Source organism: Babylonia areolata, chromosome 11 (genome assembly GCF_041734735.1).
Source record: "Babylonia areolata isolate BAREFJ2019XMU chromosome 11, ASM4173473v1, whole genome shotgun sequence".
NCBI classification, from domain to species: Eukaryota; Metazoa; Mollusca; class Gastropoda; order Neogastropoda; family Buccinidae; genus Babylonia; species Babylonia areolata.
Window position 1 is genome coordinate 27,323,379 of NC_134886.1, and position 16,595 is coordinate 27,339,973.

Consider the following 16,595-nt stretch of genomic DNA (forward strand, 5'->3'; position numbering starts at 1 on the left):
GATTAAAACACAGAAAAACTTCATGTTGCGTTTACAGTACAATGAGACTCGAGAGAAATACTAATAGTACATATGGACAAATTACGAATAATTTTGCACGGCGCCATAAGTAACAGAGTATATATGACTTTGTTAACGCCCACATATCAGCTCATGCTCAGATGTTGTTGATGCCCTCTTGGCCTGAAACAAGTCGAAGTATGTTTCCAACTGTGTTTTCCTTACTGATTAATGAACTCAGCAGTATCAGTATTAGACACTGGTATCCAATTATAAAAATCTATTTAAAAAAAACAAGGGGGTGTGGGGGCGGGCAGGGAGCTTGGACCTTGGTAGCACACTCTTCCTGGAAATAGCAGCACTATTTTTACACAGAGAAATATGCTGCAGATAAAATACAATACACTACAATACAGTAATATATCTATCAATAACAAAAAACCCACTTTTTTTCAGTCTTTGTAATATAAACGCCCCTATAATCCCACTCCATCATTTACTGACCTATGTTCAATGATGTATTGAACAGAACTATTCCTTCTGCCCAGCCTTTTGTATGTCTCCAGTCGGAAAAAAATATCTTTACTACTAATACAAGCAACAACAACAACAAAAAAGAGAGATAAAAATAACAACCAATAAAGAAGAATGACATGCATCCCTATCCAACTTGCTGATTTATAGCAAATTTAGCAAATTTTCAGCTGAAACCCAAGCCTGCTTCAGAGTCCCTGTGCAACATGCAGATTAATGCACACACCCACCCAACTCAACACCCACACACAAGCCAGGCAATGTGGCAATGTGACAGCTGCTCCGTACAAAGACAAGATGACAATATAATCATATTGATTACCATCTCCTGTGGATCCAAGGGGCTGGTTTATTGCATTCATATAGCAAAGACATTTTTCTTTTATTCATACCTTAAAGACATTTTTCTTTTATTCATTCTATACTGCCTCATGACTTCCTTTGTTGTACTCTCTGTACTGGCCGTTTGCTTTTGTTAGAAGAAAAATATCTAAAAACAAGAGAGGCAAGACCTTCAAGACTCACTTGTGATACACTGGAAAAAAAACCACGCTTTTTATGTATTGTGTATAATTTCAAAATGTAATGTTTAAGATGAGAAAGATCAGTTTAAAGCGAATTATGTCCCCTAGCATTAATTACAGAGTAATTTCCATTTTTTACTATCTGCACTAAAACGTTTGCAAAATAAATAAAACTTCCATGCTTAGCAAAAGAAGTTCCTGTTTGAACAAAAAATGATAATAATGACTGCTCTTGTTGTTGGGTCAGAATATCAGATCAAAGTGCCAAGTTTAGAGAATACAAAAAATACAACAGTAAATGCAGTTTGCATATAATTAGGCTTCATTTTTTATTTTTTTGTGCCCATCCCAGAGGTGCAATATTGTTTTAAACAAGATGACTGGAAAGAACTGAATTTTTCCTATTCTTATGCCTAATTTGGTGTCAACTGACAAAGTATTTGCAGAGAAAATGTCAATGATAAAGTTTACCACGGACACACAGACACACACACACACACACAGACAACCAGGATGCAATTACATACAGCTGTGAAATTTTGTCATAATACAAAAAAAAAATAGAATGGATTAACATCTGGCAAAGCTTCAAAGCACTCAATTATTGACTGATTAAAGTGATTTATCATACTTTGAAAAAAAAAGTGTTTTTCATAAATGACATAAAGGGAGTGAGTTTTTCTCATATAACAGAAATTTTACAAGTGTGTCTTTTGTAACCATAGGCATTTCCTAATTGTAGCAATTGAATGGGTAAATGTGTATGCACAGTGGATATCCACAATAGAATCAGTTTGCATTCGACTTTGAGCCACAATACTAGCCAAAGTTGATGGGGACGCCATCTTCTTGAGCGAGCGAGCGAGAAGGGTGACTATACACTTGCATGTATAGTACTCAAACAAAGGTATTTTCAGCCACAATAAAAGTACAGGTGCACTTTTGGGTGACTGTAGAACAGAGCTGTGCCGTTTAGTTTTGCACAAAACCATTAACCAATGAACTACAAATTTTCAAACTCACGGTACACCATAACGTACCATAGTAACAAAGCGTTGTGCGCGTGAGGTACGCTATAGCGTACCTTAGTACAGAAAGAGTTAATGAACTGATGAACTGGAGGCGTCCATGTACGCATGATTAGTGAACATACACAAATCAAACAGCCATTTTAGTGCATGTTCTTGGAAATTCATAGCTGCATTTCAATTCAAACAACAGGAAACGCCATGTAGTAAAGTTCTACTAGATTGGGGTGTGTGTGTGTGTGTGTGTGTGTGTGTGTGTGTGTGCGTGTGTGTGTGTGTGTATCACTGTGTGTGCATAAGCACACATTGTGTGTGTGTATCAGTATGTATGTATGTGTGAGCATATATGTGTGTATATACATGTGTGTGTGTGTGTAAAATCTTTTATATATATATATATATGTATGCATGTGTATGCATGGTGTGTGTGCATGCATGTGCACCTTTGTGTTTGACAGAAAGACACACAGATAGACAAAAACAAAAAGAACACAACAAAGAGAGCCACAGACACAAAGAGACAAGTCAGGGACACACACAGGCAGACACTGAGACAGCCTGCTAACAGAAATAGAAACAGAGACACTCACCTAACAACATGGGATCTCCTCGTAGCGTTGACAAGATGTACTTGTTCAGAAACAAGGTGAAGGCAGAGAAAATATACCACAGCACCAGAAAGGAAAACGCCCGAATGTCCCGCAGTCCTGTCTGTCCAAACGCACAACATTTGGGTTCAGATTTTTGTGTGCGTGCAGTGCAACAGACGACAGCACAACACAATGTAAAGAAGTATGATACAACATGGTTGACACAGACAGACTAAATAACGTTAGTCAGACCACTGGACAGTGAGCTTAAAACAGCTTGCTCAGTCGAGTGTCTTTTCCTGACAAAAAGTGTCACCCGCTCAGTCCTACACACACACGTGTGCATACACACACGCACATGCATGCATGCACACACTCACACTCACTTGACATGCATTTTATCAGCAGAAAAACAAAAACGCATAATTTCAATACATATGAAAAAGTATAATTTTTGTATTTCTGATTATCTATAATTGCAGGTGGATCAGAGCCATTCATAATTGATAAAGAAGCAATCAGCCTATCAACTGAACATAACTGATAAAGAAGCAATCAGCCTATCAACTGAAGCAAACAGGCATGATTTTACTCAGGGAGTACACATGTATGGACACTTCTATTTCTGTTTTTCTTTTACAGTAAAATGCCATCTGTAAGCTGCTTTAAAGTTCTACTTTTCTGTTGTACATGTCACTGTAATTTTGCACAGTCATTGTGTCACAGATGTGTGTGTATGACTATGTATGTGTGACTGTGTGAGTCCATTGGTCATGGTAAATAATGTATCCAAAATCTTTTCATCTTCTTTCAGGTACCCATTAAAAGAAAACCAGACTGCTAAAAACAGCAACAAATTCTGCCCATCCACTCCAAAGGAAATGATCACATTCAATCATAATTTTGCAAATTCTCATAACATAAACTAATACAGCATCTTATAGCACTGTAATATTTACTCACATGTGATCAGTGTACAAAAATACACACTTAAAAACAAATGATCACCATGATTTTGTGCAGTGTACCAACAAGTGTACTCAACATTTGTTACTATTTAAAAGACATAAAACTTAAGGCAGTTCAGCAAGGTCTTACTTTCTCTTTCAAATGTGTGACATTATTCTCAACAGTTCTCCATGTTTTTTAAAGACACAAATTTTGGCAGTTCAATAAGAACTTACTTTCTTCTTCTCTTTGTGACTATATTCAACAATTGTTGTTGTTTTTTTGTGTATTTTTTTTGTTTTGGGTTTTTTTGTTGTTGTTGTTGTTTTTTTGGTGTGGTTTTTTTTTTTTAATTCTAAGACACAAAAACAGGGGCATTTTAACAACGGCTTATACTATCTCCTTCTCTTTGTGACTATATAATTGCTGTTTAAAAAAAAAGACACACAAGCTAAGGCAGTTGAACGGACTTACTTTCTCCTTCTCTTTATGACTCTGTCGGCGGACAAGCTGCGTCTTGCCCTTGGTGTCAGAAGTCATGGTGGTCACGTGGGAGCTGGGGTGCCGTTCTCGAGATCTCTCACTACCAGTTATGTTCTCAGAATCTTTCTCAACAGTCATCGTATGCTCAAAACTTCTGCTTCTAGTTCACAGCACAGACAAAGCATTTCTCTTGTCCCACCACGAGCTCCACCAGGCAAAATAAGCTGATAAACAAAAAAAATGTTGCAAGTGTTTCTGTCACTGAAAAAAACTCTCAGAGAAAAATTTCCAAAACACATTCAGCTAAGATATAGTGAAACTTCAGCACTGCATACGTCACAAGAAACTCAATACTGACTGGAATGTTGGTGGTCACAAAATATTCCGTTCTTTAAACTGTGCCTTGTCCTCATTGTGCAAAACTGCTCAGCATGTAAGCTGCCAGTTATGAAGCTTCAGCTGCAGGACACCTCATCTGAAAAAAGCAATACATAAAAAGTGATAAACAACAATTAATAAACAATAAACAAATTAACTTGATATTACAAATATGCTTTGAGTTTGTGCTAACAAATAATAAACAAATGAAATAAACTTTAAGCTGCTGAGAACAGCTCACTCTCTCCCTCTCTCTGTGTCTCTGTGTCTCTGTCTCTCTCTCTCAGCAGACTGACATAAGTTTGGAAATGGCATGTGTAACTGACTAACTACAAAAATACCACAGATAACATGGACTTTCTCCAAAAACACACTTTTTTGTTTACTTTAGATCACAATATAAAAAAATAATTCAAAGAGGATTTTCCAATAAGCATACATCATAAACATGACAAATTGCTCAAGTACCTGGATTTTCTTTTGTCTTTTAAAAGATTTATAAATAAAGTGCAATCATTCACACACACACACACACACACACACAGAGAGAGAGAGAGAGAGAGAGAGAGAGAGAGAGAGAGAAACCTAAGGATTATATAACTGAACTGGTCCAATATTTAAACTATTGGTTAGAATGCTCCACTTCAAGTTCAAAGGTCTGGATTTTTAACCTTATCTTGTAACTAACTTGAGCAAGTGAAGAGTAGTGATTTTTTATTTTGAAAGTCAACAGAGAAATACAGACCTGCTTCTTATACAATATCTATGTTGAAGGTCAAATATTCATGACACAACTAATACTGTATAGACAGATAGATCTAGAGAGAGAGAGAGAGAAAGAGAGACAGACAGGCAGACAGACAGACAGAGAGATCTTCTAATTAAAAAAAAAAAGGGGGGGGGGCAGCCAGCATATTTTGAACTATTGAAGAATCTGCTGCATTGCGAGGATTGCAGATGACTGGTCCAGATGAAGAAAAAAAGTGAGAGGGGGCTTGGAGATGGGGGAGGGAGGTGGTGGTGGTCATTTCCCAGCTACATTGCTTGCTCTCCCTATGCCCTTCCCACAGTGATCAGGGACTCAAGCAATCAAACTGGGTCCACCACAAACTGGGAAAGTAGCAACGCCTAAGATTAGGAAGTCACAATCCATTTTAGTTCACAGGGGAAGGAACCATCACAAAAATGTGCCTTGCTCTATATCAGTACATGCACTTGTCATAAAATAATCACCAGCAAATTGATGCAGAAACAAGCATTGAATCTAAAATGCTGATTGGTTTTTATTATGCTTTAATTCGTTGTTTGCACTCTAGTGCAGGCATAACAACAAGTAGTGTAGAGTGATGGCCTAGAGGTAACGCGTCCGCCTAGGAAGCGAGAGAATCTGAGCGCGCTGGTTCGAATCACGGCTCAGCCGCCGATATTTTCTCCCCCTCCACTAGACCTTGAGTGGTGGTCTGGACGCTAGTCATTCGGAGATGAGACGATAAACCGAGGTCCCGTGTGCAGCATGCACTTAGCGCATGTAAAAGAACCCATGGCAACAAAAGGGTTGTTCCTGGCAAAATTCTGTAGAAAAATCCACATCAATAGGAAAAACAAATAAAACTGCACACAGGAAAAAAAAAAATGGGTGGCGCTGTAGTATAGCGATGCGCTCTCCTTGGGGAGAGCAGCCCGAATTTCACACAGAGAAATCTGTTGTGATAAAAAGAAATACAAAATACAAAAAATACAAAATACAAAAAGTAGGATGCTCATGCAAATACAGGCTGTTCATGCTAATACAACTGAAACAACCTTTTGGCAACTTAGTATATATATATATATATATATATATATATATGTGTGTGTATATATATACATATATATATATATATATATATATATATATATATATATATATCGCAATGTCGGCAGAGAAATCGTGTGTATATAACAAATAAACAAATCTAATAAACAAACAAGACTCGTGGCCAATGGGTTGAAAGAACGGGTAATCCAGCAAATTACGGAAAGAAGAAGCGGCAATGAAGAAGCAGCTGATGCATTCGTAAGGTGACCTTCTGATTAACAGATAATATTGATGAGGCAGCGCCTAATCAGACACCAGATGTCAACGTGGCCCGTAATGTAAAATGTTGTTTCCTCGTGGATGCACTACAGAGTGTTAAGTCTACATCTAACACATTTTACAAAATATGCCAATAATTTCCACACAAAAATCCTTACTCAGTTACATGCCAAAATCACAGGTCTGATTGCTATTTTTCGTTTGATAAGTTTGTTCCATTGTTTCAACAGTTGCAAAGTTCGTGCTTTCATGCTGAACCCACCTTCTCAAAGTCCATGTAGTCTGCTCTGATATGCTCCACAACTGGAGTTACCATCAAATCAGAAAGGGACACCATTCAACGACTTCCGGGTTGGAACGGAATTTGACGTCACAGGGAGAATTGGTGAAGAGAACGAATATTTAGACTGACAAACCTTTCAGGCTTTCTTGTTCTGTTCTTCACGTTCAGAACAGCTTGCTGTTTTCCAAAGAAAATTTACTTGAAACATAACCCAAAATGAGTGAACTGAGCCCAGATGAGGTTGGTTTTTTGCTCATAAAGTTTTGTTGTTTTTGTTCCTCCCAACAACAAAGCGCTTGTTTGGCTTCTGCTCAGCAGTCAACTCGTTGGCCCTTATTTGCTGATTCATTGTTCTGCTTTTCATTTTACCTTTTTTTTAAATAGAAGTTTATGTAGAAAGCTGAACTGTATGCCACATTCTGAAAGCCATTCCTAATATAAGTATGGTGGTAGATTAAGTTGTTGGGCTACAGAAGTGGACCACTGGATGGATGTCTGATTTTAGATCAGCTGATCCAAGTCGGTGAAATATGTGGCAACATTTTAAAAACAAGTCATAATGCTTATATTTAATTAACATTGTTGTATCATTTAAGAGTGGGGAACATTGAAAATCAAACACTTGTGTAAACTCAACTGTCCAAGTCTAAAAATGCAGTGAGCTCAACAAATCAATGATAATGCTTATATTTTATTAACATTATTATATCAGTTAAGAGTGGAGAACATTGAAAATAGAATAAACACTGTTGCATGGACTCAACTGTCCAAGTCTATGGATGCAGTAAGCTCAATACAATTGTCTTTTTTTTTCTTTTTTTTTTAATGAATTCAAAAATTCAGTCCAAGGTTTGATAGATGTCCCCCCTTCCCCCTCGTCCCCCCCTCCCCCCTTCCTAATTTCATTGACCGCTTCTAAAGGCTACAGAATAATGCTGCCAGAGTAATATTTCTCAGAAAGCAGAAGTCTAACCCAGCAACAGATCTGCTTAGCTCCATAGGCCTCCTGTAAATGGTAATACAAGTACTGAAGTAGATTTTTCTCTTTTTTTTTGCTAGTAGATATTAGATTTGTCATCAAGTTACATATTGGCACTTTGACGGCACCCATCCAGTTTACCACTCTTCAGCCATGAAAACATTCTTGTACCTGAGCAGTTTCAGACCAAGCAATCAGATGCTTTTGTCAAAATCTAATTGGGAAATAAACAAATACTTTAGATATATAGTATACATATAGAATAGAAGTATTAGGAAATGAATATATGGCTTTTAGATTGAAAAATAATCAACATATTTTCAGAAACAACTGACATGTATGTAGCTTGAAATACCTTGCTGTCTATGTGAGGTAATGGATGTTGTTATAATGGTACAGAGTATGGTGAGTTCTACACTAAGTATGACTTTGAATATTTCAGTCAAGTAAATATTTGCCTTGTGCTACCATTTCCTTTTTTTTTTTCTCTATATAGTTGGGAATGGGTGAAGCTACTTACCAAGACATGCCTTATACAGTATAAGTTTTCTTTTAATTATGCATGATATTGATAATAAATCAAGTGTGTATACATGTGTAAGAAAGTAAAGTGACTGACCTTAGTCTGCTCAATAGACAGGCTAAAAAAGTTATAGTTTGCCCTCGTGTCAGAATTGATACAAAATCCTGGTGGAATAAACACAGTGTAGTCATTAGTTGTTTTGATCGGTGCTAGCGCGGCGGGATGCTGTTCTCCGCCTCTCTAACATTCCAGTAGAGGAGAGGGCTGCTCTGCGGTCCATCCCAGCACAGCAGCACTCCCTCTTCGGCCAGTATGCGCCGCATTTTGTCAGCCACAGGGCAGAGACAAACCGGGAGGTGGCCTCATATTTAGCCCAATCCTCCCAGGGGCGCCTATGTAAACACCAAACATGGAGTATAATACAAACTCCTCCTCTTAACTTTAAAGCGATGCTCTGCAAGCTGCGTATTATGTTGAAAATTACTTCAGGGATACCACTTATTAAGCACAGAGCCATAGCTGACTTTCATCAGGTTAAAAGAGGACTGAGACCCAGTATATATTTATATGCTAATACATCATGGGAGTTGGCACATAACAATGTGTAATATCTGCATTCTTAAGAATTGAAAATGTAATATATATTAATAGACTATCAAATCAGTGTACTCTTTTGTTTACACATTTTCAGGGTTTTGTTCACTAGAAAGAACATGCTTACCCTAAACTCTAATGGGATAGTCACAGTATTTGGTTTAGAACTGAACTAATAATTGTCAAATGTTTCTTTTCTCACATATTGTATTGAAACTGTTGTCTCTGTGACTGTGCTGGTGTCTAACATGCAGACTACACTATGATGCAGATAAGGCGGCGACGTTTAGCTCGCCTTGCGGGACCTGCTGCAGAGAAACAAGATGATCAGGGTCCAGCTGCAGTCACCAGGGGTCAAGGTGAGGGTCAGCTCAAGTCTCCCACACCGGCAAGCAGCTCTTCATCCATTGCCCAGGCTGCCCCAGCTAGTGTTGTCAACACAGCAGCCCCTGTTCAAGTGTCAAGTTTACAGAGTGAAGGTACTAAGTTTTGGAAGGGTTTTGATCAGGTAAAATTTGAGAGGAAAAAAGGTGTAAGTACCTTTCGGGGTCTGCATGACTCAAGAGTGCTGCCCACATGACAAAAACATCATTTACACGATTAAACTAATCAGTGCAGTCATTTCAATGTTTTCTTCTCCGTTCATGGGCTGCAACTCCTACGTTCACTCACATGTGGCCATTACGTGTGTGACCATTTTTTACCCTGCCATGTAGGGCAGCTATACTCCGTTTTCAGGCGTGTGCATGCTGGGTATGTTCTTGTTTCTCTAACCCACCGAACGCTGACATGGATATACAGGATCTTTAGCTTGATCTTCTGCTTGAGTATACACATGAAGGAGGTTCAGGCACTAGCTAGCTGGTCTGCACATATGTTGACCTGGAAGATGGGAAAAGTCTCCACCCTTTACCCACCAGGCGCAATTACTGTGATTCAAACCCGGGACCCTCAGATGGAAAGTCCACTTTAACCACTCAGCCTTTAACCACTCGGCCGTTGCGCCCGTCTTCAGTGTTTTCATTTTCGTGTTGCATCTGCTGTTCTACAACTTCTAGTACAGAAAGTGCTTGTTTCAGCTCCAGGTTGTGCCTCTCTCTCTCTCTCTCTCTCTCTCTCTCTCTCTCTCTCTCTCTCTCTCTCCCTCTCTCACTTTCTTCCACAACAACAGTCTTTTTGGTTTTTTGAGACATTTCTTTACCTTTGCATTTCCTATATTTTGATGTAGCCGTGGTACTGAACCGAGTGGTTCTAATAAGGGACGGACGGTACAAAAGAACTAACTAAATGATTCAAAGGCCAGGAACATATAGAGGCCAGTCACAAATGGGTTTTTCTATTGTTTTATTTACAATAGTTATGAGAACATAAGAAAAGAAGATATAAACTAAAGGAGAAGAACAGAAGATATAAGAAGAGAAGACATAAGAAGAGAAGAACTAAGAGAAGATATAAGAAGAGAAGACAGTGCCTGGAATGACACAAACAAATGTCATTAGCACAACATGTCGGCACAAGTGAATAATAAAGCACATGTAAACATAGTACATGGAAAGACTACCACTTGGTAATGCATGTGTGTGAAGACACTGACATCAAATGACATTTCTAATACATTTAAATAGTGCAGTTAAAGAGATTGAAGCTATGCTGATTTAGTGAAAGTACACTGACAGTATAGATTAGGTAAAGCTTATACTGTGTCAAAGTAACTCAAAAGAATCAGTTAGTCATGTTGCACTATACTGGAGTAAGCCGTATAGGAGAGGGCATGATAACTAGATTACAATTAACAGACTGATACATATCAGGTGGTTTGAACCAATAACTGATACCAATCCAACACTATCTTGTAATCTCGACAACAGAATACTACACACATAGAGTAATGAGAATCAGTGAAACACTGTAACCTTCATCAGTGACAGCAAACGAGAAAGAACGCGTCATATGCACTCACTAGAATACTCTCGAGCAAACTATCAGTGTCCAGAGACTTCATTGACTGTTGGGTTTACTGCTACAAGCATATGACGGCATGGCGATTTTCTAGATCAATCATAGCTGAACTGTGACTAACATGTCAAAGCAATAACTGAACAAAGCAATAACTGAACATACTCATATGAACACAAGTACTGTGTCGAACAATACAATTTACAAATCAACACATTCTACACACTAGTACTCACAGCGATACGTAGCGAGATCTCGCTGTTGTGGGAACAACACCGCTCGCGACACAGCAAGAGAGAAAGAGAGCAGGCCCTGGCCACGGGCTGGCTCAGGTATGAAGTGACCACTCATTACTCGCTCTGCCAATTTATGCAGGTTAAGCGAACTACAAAGACAGTCACGTGGGCTGCGAAGCAGATTGGCACTAATCAGGTCAAAACCAACGACAACTGTGTTTCTTAAAAGGTGTTCAGTGACAGATTTCTAAATGATTCCTGAACCGATTTACGTCAGGAAAGTTGCAAAAGAAAGAGCTCAGCGCCTACTTTCTAATGAGTATAAAATGAAGTGTTGAACTATTTAAGATGAATTTATAATCTTAATTTAAGTCACCTGAACAGAGTCAGTTTTAACGAGCTCGTTGCTGGAAACTTTTTTTTTTTTTTTTCTCAAGGCCTGACTAAGCGCGTTGGGTTACGCTGCTGGTCAGGCATCTGCTTGGCAGATGTGGTGTAGCGTATATGGATTTGTCCGAACGCAGTGACGCCTCCTTGAGCTACTGAAACTGAAACTGACACTCGTTGCTGAAAATTACAAACTGCGTTAAATCAGTTTAACGTAGGCAAACACAAAAGGTGTAGATTTAAAGATAGAATCGCGATGATTTTGCCAGTATATAATACTTGTAATTTACTGATTTGACAAAAGAGATAATAATTAAATATGGTGGAGCAGAAACACAGATTCCAGCTCAGCCAATAGCATACCGCGACACTGGTCGAGGAGTAGGCTGTCTGGCGAGGAGGACAAAATGACGTAAGTGGCTTTGTGTTTCAAACGGGGAATAGCGCCACACAATCTGCATGGGGCGTTGGAAGTCCAGCGGTTTAGTTGTGAAAACTGGCATCGTCCACTTATACAGCTTGTGTGTGAAGGAGTTTTTGAAGCAAGCAGAGCGCTTGGTCACATTGAATATCTGTCATCAAAGAAATATCTACAGTGGCAAACCTACTGAGAAAAGTTTGTTGTATTTTTCACACATACAAAAAAAAAAATGTAATATTTTAATGATATATCACAGGATATGCAGAAAAGTTGAATTGTCTGTCTAACAGGTGGAGCCAGTGTGGATGTTGTGATGGTCAGTGAATCTCAGTCCCAGAGGAGCGTGGTTGATATGGATACAGATGAAAAGAGGTTTGTATTCCTTTCCTGTTCTCTCTCTCTCTCTCTCTCTCTCTCTCTCTCTCTCTCTCTCTCTCTCTCTCTCTCTCTCTCTCTCTTCACTATGTGACACATTTTCTCAAATCACATGCACACATACTCACCTCTCCCATTCTTTCACTGCCATATTTCCTTCATTTGTATTTCAAATAAAAGTATGACTTTGTCTTTGGAATTGAAGTAGATATATTATGCATTTTTACTGTTGAACTGAATACTCAGGGGGGATAATGTTTGTATTGATTCTCTCCCTTGACTGTATAATTATTGTTTCTTTTTCTTGTCTCTCTTTTCTTTTTTTTTCTTTTTTTTATGAAAAGTAAGATGAAGCTAGTTTCTGTATTTGCTTTGCAGCCAGTCTCAGGTGGATGTGGATTCTGGGATAGAAACTATGGAAGTGGAGGACGGAGATCTTAGACAAGACAGACGGAAACGGGTAAATGTTCATTATCCTTCTGCCAACATACTTGTTTCCAAAAGATTGTCCTAGCCATGGTCTTAAGCTGAGCTTTCATACACAGGAGTTTTTTGCATTAAGCTGGTGCAGGTTGCTGACTGCCTTGAAATATTAACACAGATGTATACAGATGATCTAGTCTCTGCTCAAGACTTTCTTATCAGCATCAATTATCATGGCTTTGGGTGGTCTTATTTGTCGAGTAACCAAGTTCATGTTCTACATACCCACTAAAGCACATTATGGTTGCTTGATTCGCGGGGTTAATTAAAAACAGTCGTATACATCAAATCCCACTTGAATATCTATGCGAGTTAACATCAGAGTTTTAGTCTATGAACACAGAAGAAGAATGTTCTGGATGCATTTTCTGACTGTATTTGCATGAGTGTAACTCTTCCATCCTGAGATGGATTTCAGTTTTTAGGTTTTTGTCATAAATAGAACGTCCATTTTCGGGGGGGAGGGGGAGAACAAAAACAACAACAACAACAACAACAAAAACGCATACCTGTTCGTATCAGCTATTCGTTGGCCAGTGAGACCTATCTGTAGTCTGTCCAAGAGAGCAACATACAGAACCTTCCTTCACCCCCACTTCACCCTTCACACCTACTGGCAGAGCTGTGCCTACCTTCCTCCCTCCCCAAACCTTTCTCCACCGCCACCCACCTCACCCTTCCACTCCCACTGGCAGAGTAGTCAAAATCAAAATCACTGCAGCGCTGTCCCTGTCCCCTCACCACCCTCCCTCCCCTCCTGTACTTTGCAATCTCTCTCTCTCTCCCTCTCTCTCTCTTCCCAAGTCTCTGTCTCTCTCCCCATCGCTCGCTCTCTCTCCTCATCGCTCGCTCACTCTCCTCTCACCTGAGAGGCCCCCCTGATGGCAGTTGCACCCATGTATTTGTTTTTATGGAAAAATGTGCTTGACAAGATTCAAATATTCTGAAAATAACCATGTTCCCAAGAAGTCGGAAGCTGGTTGATTTCTCTTCATGTACACCAACCACTGGGATATTCACCAAAATGTTGACAAATTTTGCCTCAAAGCAAGCAGTAAAACATAACACTTGACGTTTGCTAGAATGGAACCCAGATTTCTCTCATCGGATATACTTTATGCAGAGTTTCACTTCGTGTTCCCAGTCTTGCTTAAACATTGTATCATGTCTTGTGTGCATAGAATCTGAGCCTAGGATCAGAAGCCACAGAGGAGCAGGTGAAGACAGCGTTGTGTCGTGTGTTCCGGGCCACATGGGAAGAAAATGATGTGGACTGTATCTGTATATCAGACCTGGCTGAGGCTGCACAAAACGTTGGTAAGTGTCTGCATCAATAGGTGCAGGCCATATCAGAGCATACACTCATTGATAAGCACATTTGCACATGCACATGAGCACTCACATGCTTGCTGTCTCTATGTTCACTCACTTATTCACTAGCACATGCACACACGCATGCACACATATAACACGTGCACAGGCTCACATTCCACATACACACAACACACACACACACACACACACACACACACACAAGCACATACATTCTCTCTCTGTCTGTCTTTTTCTCACTCTCTCTCTCTCTTCCTCTAACACACATGCGCACACATAAGCACGCTTACACAGATACACGCTCACTTGAACATTTGACCGTTTCACAAATGATAAATATATTAGCATGACAATAATTGGATATATCTTGAAAAATTAATTTCAATCTGGTATATCCTCAACATGTGTAGTGAGTTAATGTTTTCATCAGGTTCACTTGATGCTTGATACCACTACAAAAAAAGCAGAATTCTTTAAGTGGCTTTTGGTTTTCCAAGGCATGGCCTGTGACAACTGAACTGATTGATTGAATTTTATTGTTGTGCAGGAGACAATTTCAGCAGCCTGATCAACCAGATGGTGATGGAGATCATATTGCGGATGTTGTCCGGCGACACAAAGCCAGTGAAAAGCCCCTCTGTTGTTTCTTCAAGTTCAGCCAGCCCCCGTGGGTGAGTCACATGTTATTATTATTTAGTCTCTGCTTCCTCAGTTTGGATCTTTGTATTTTTATCTAAAGTTTAAAACATGAAACTACGGGAATTTAAGGACATATATTGCATGTGATTTTGTTGTCATTTAAAAACTTTGAGTCTGACATTTTGTGGTCCGGGATGAAAGATCTTTTAGGTGTTTAAAAAAAGACTGCTGATTTTTTTTTATTTTTTTTTTAAGTGTGTTTGGCATCTTTACTTGTTGTTTTTGTGGTCTCATTCATATATACTACCTTTTCATATGCATACCTTGATTAGTAGATACAGTATTCAGGATTCAGAGGCCACCTACTTTGTTGTCTTGTTTGGTACAGTGCTAGCCACATGCCAGAAGCAGCACCAAAACGTGAGTTTTCTGACAAGTTCCCCCCACAGCCGTCCACAGAACATAACCTCATCACCTATCTCTTAGACTGTTATGAAAGAATCTCCATAGAGGAACGAATGGCACCAAAGGTGAGTATTGTTGTGTGAGTGTGTGTGTGCATGTGTGTGCTTTTTATCAGACATGTTGTCTTCTGATATGATTGTAACAACCATGCATGTATTTTGAATGTGTAACTCAATCAATTTATTGACTTTTCCTTCCAGTTTGAATTGAACAAATTGAGCATTACATTTCCTCAAGACTCTAAATTAACATCCAACAACATTGGGTTTTTTTTCTCCAGTTGCAAAGTAGAGTGCACACAATCATTTAACAGTTCAAAACACAATTTAGCATTCACTGGGTGCTGCTTTGGACAGCATTGCCATCAGGAATTCATCAACTAACAGCAGATGTTGCTGTTTCAGTTTCTTCAAGAAAGAAAAAGTCATTTAAAATTTCCTTTGGTGTGCAGAAGTCCAGCATACCTCCCATGAGTGATGCTTTGGCAGAGGCCCGGAACCAGTGTGTGACCAACACAGCACTAGTCTTGAGAGGAGCCTTCAGTTCAGACAGGTACTCTTTGAAAAATGAAATAAAGTATATAAAAATAATAATGATGATAATAAAAAGGGTGTGGGGATGGGAGTTGTAAGGCTTCTGAGAGAGAATGGACTGAAACTGTTTGTATTCAGTTACTGAAGTTGATTATATTTGTGCCTAAGTTTTTGTTCATGACAAGACTGAAAGGAGTTGATAGACTACAATATGTCATTAATTGATAAAGAATGTTTAAGTGTCTAATGTGTGCTCTCTAGATTTCAGTTTTCACTTTCAGTTTCTCAAGGAGGCGTCACTGTATTCGGACAAATCCATATACACTACACCACATCTGCTAAGCAGATGCCTGACAGTAGCATAACCCAACGCGCTGGTCTGGCTTGAGTGCATGCATGTGTATTTGTGTACCTATCTGAGTAGATCTTTACAACAGTTTTGTCAGAGGACAATACTTTTGTTGCCATGGGTTCTTTTTCGGAACAGCAGGTGGGTGCTGCACATGAGACCTCAAATGACCAGACACTCAGTTATTTTCCAGTCAAATATAGGAGAAAGGGCGAGAGTGGAATTCGAACCCAGACCTTCACAGTCACTGATTTGACAGATGAGCATCTTATCCATTCTGCCACCTTCCTCCCTCTCTTCCTCGCTCTTTAGAAACTTAGATTATTTGTATTCAACATTATGGAGTGAACTGCAAGGAAGAACTTGTGTCTGTTACTTATCAATATTGATTGAAGGGTTGATTGATATGTAAAAAAAAAAATTAAAAAAATAAAAAATCCTAGAATTGAAATTAATCTATGTGCAAATTCAGCTGAAT

The 16,595-nt window shown here is 39.0% G+C and overlaps 2 protein-coding genes across 2 annotated transcripts in view; one reads left to right on the forward strand and one right to left on the reverse strand.

Moving 5' to 3' along the window:
- Nucleotides 1-6,876, reverse strand: part of LOC143287348 (solute carrier family 35 member E2A-like) — a 16,331-nt gene extending 9,455 nt beyond the window's left edge. The window contains exons 1-3 of the mRNA XM_076595309.1: nt 6,825-6,876; nt 4,099-4,582; nt 2,677-2,797 (exon numbers count right to left, since the gene is read on the reverse strand). Of these exons, the coding sequence (XP_076451424.1) occupies nt 2,677-2,797; nt 4,099-4,245 (268 nt within the window). The 5' untranslated portion in view covers nt 4,246-4,582; nt 6,825-6,876. The remainder of the gene's footprint in view (nt 1-2,676; nt 2,798-4,098; nt 4,583-6,824) is intronic.
- A 50-nt stretch (nt 6,877-6,926) lies between these two features.
- Nucleotides 6,927-16,595, forward strand: part of LOC143287630 (ubiquitin conjugation factor E4 B-like) — a 31,652-nt gene continuing 21,983 nt past the window's right edge. The window contains 8 exon segments of the mRNA XM_076595749.1: nt 6,927-7,085; nt 9,213-9,420; nt 12,232-12,313; nt 12,695-12,776; nt 13,981-14,116; nt 14,679-14,802; nt 15,159-15,300; nt 15,687-15,787. Coding sequence (XP_076451864.1) covers nt 7,062-7,085; nt 9,213-9,420; nt 12,232-12,313; nt 12,695-12,776; nt 13,981-14,116; nt 14,679-14,802; nt 15,159-15,300; nt 15,687-15,787 — 899 coding nt within the window. The 5' untranslated portion in view covers nt 6,927-7,061.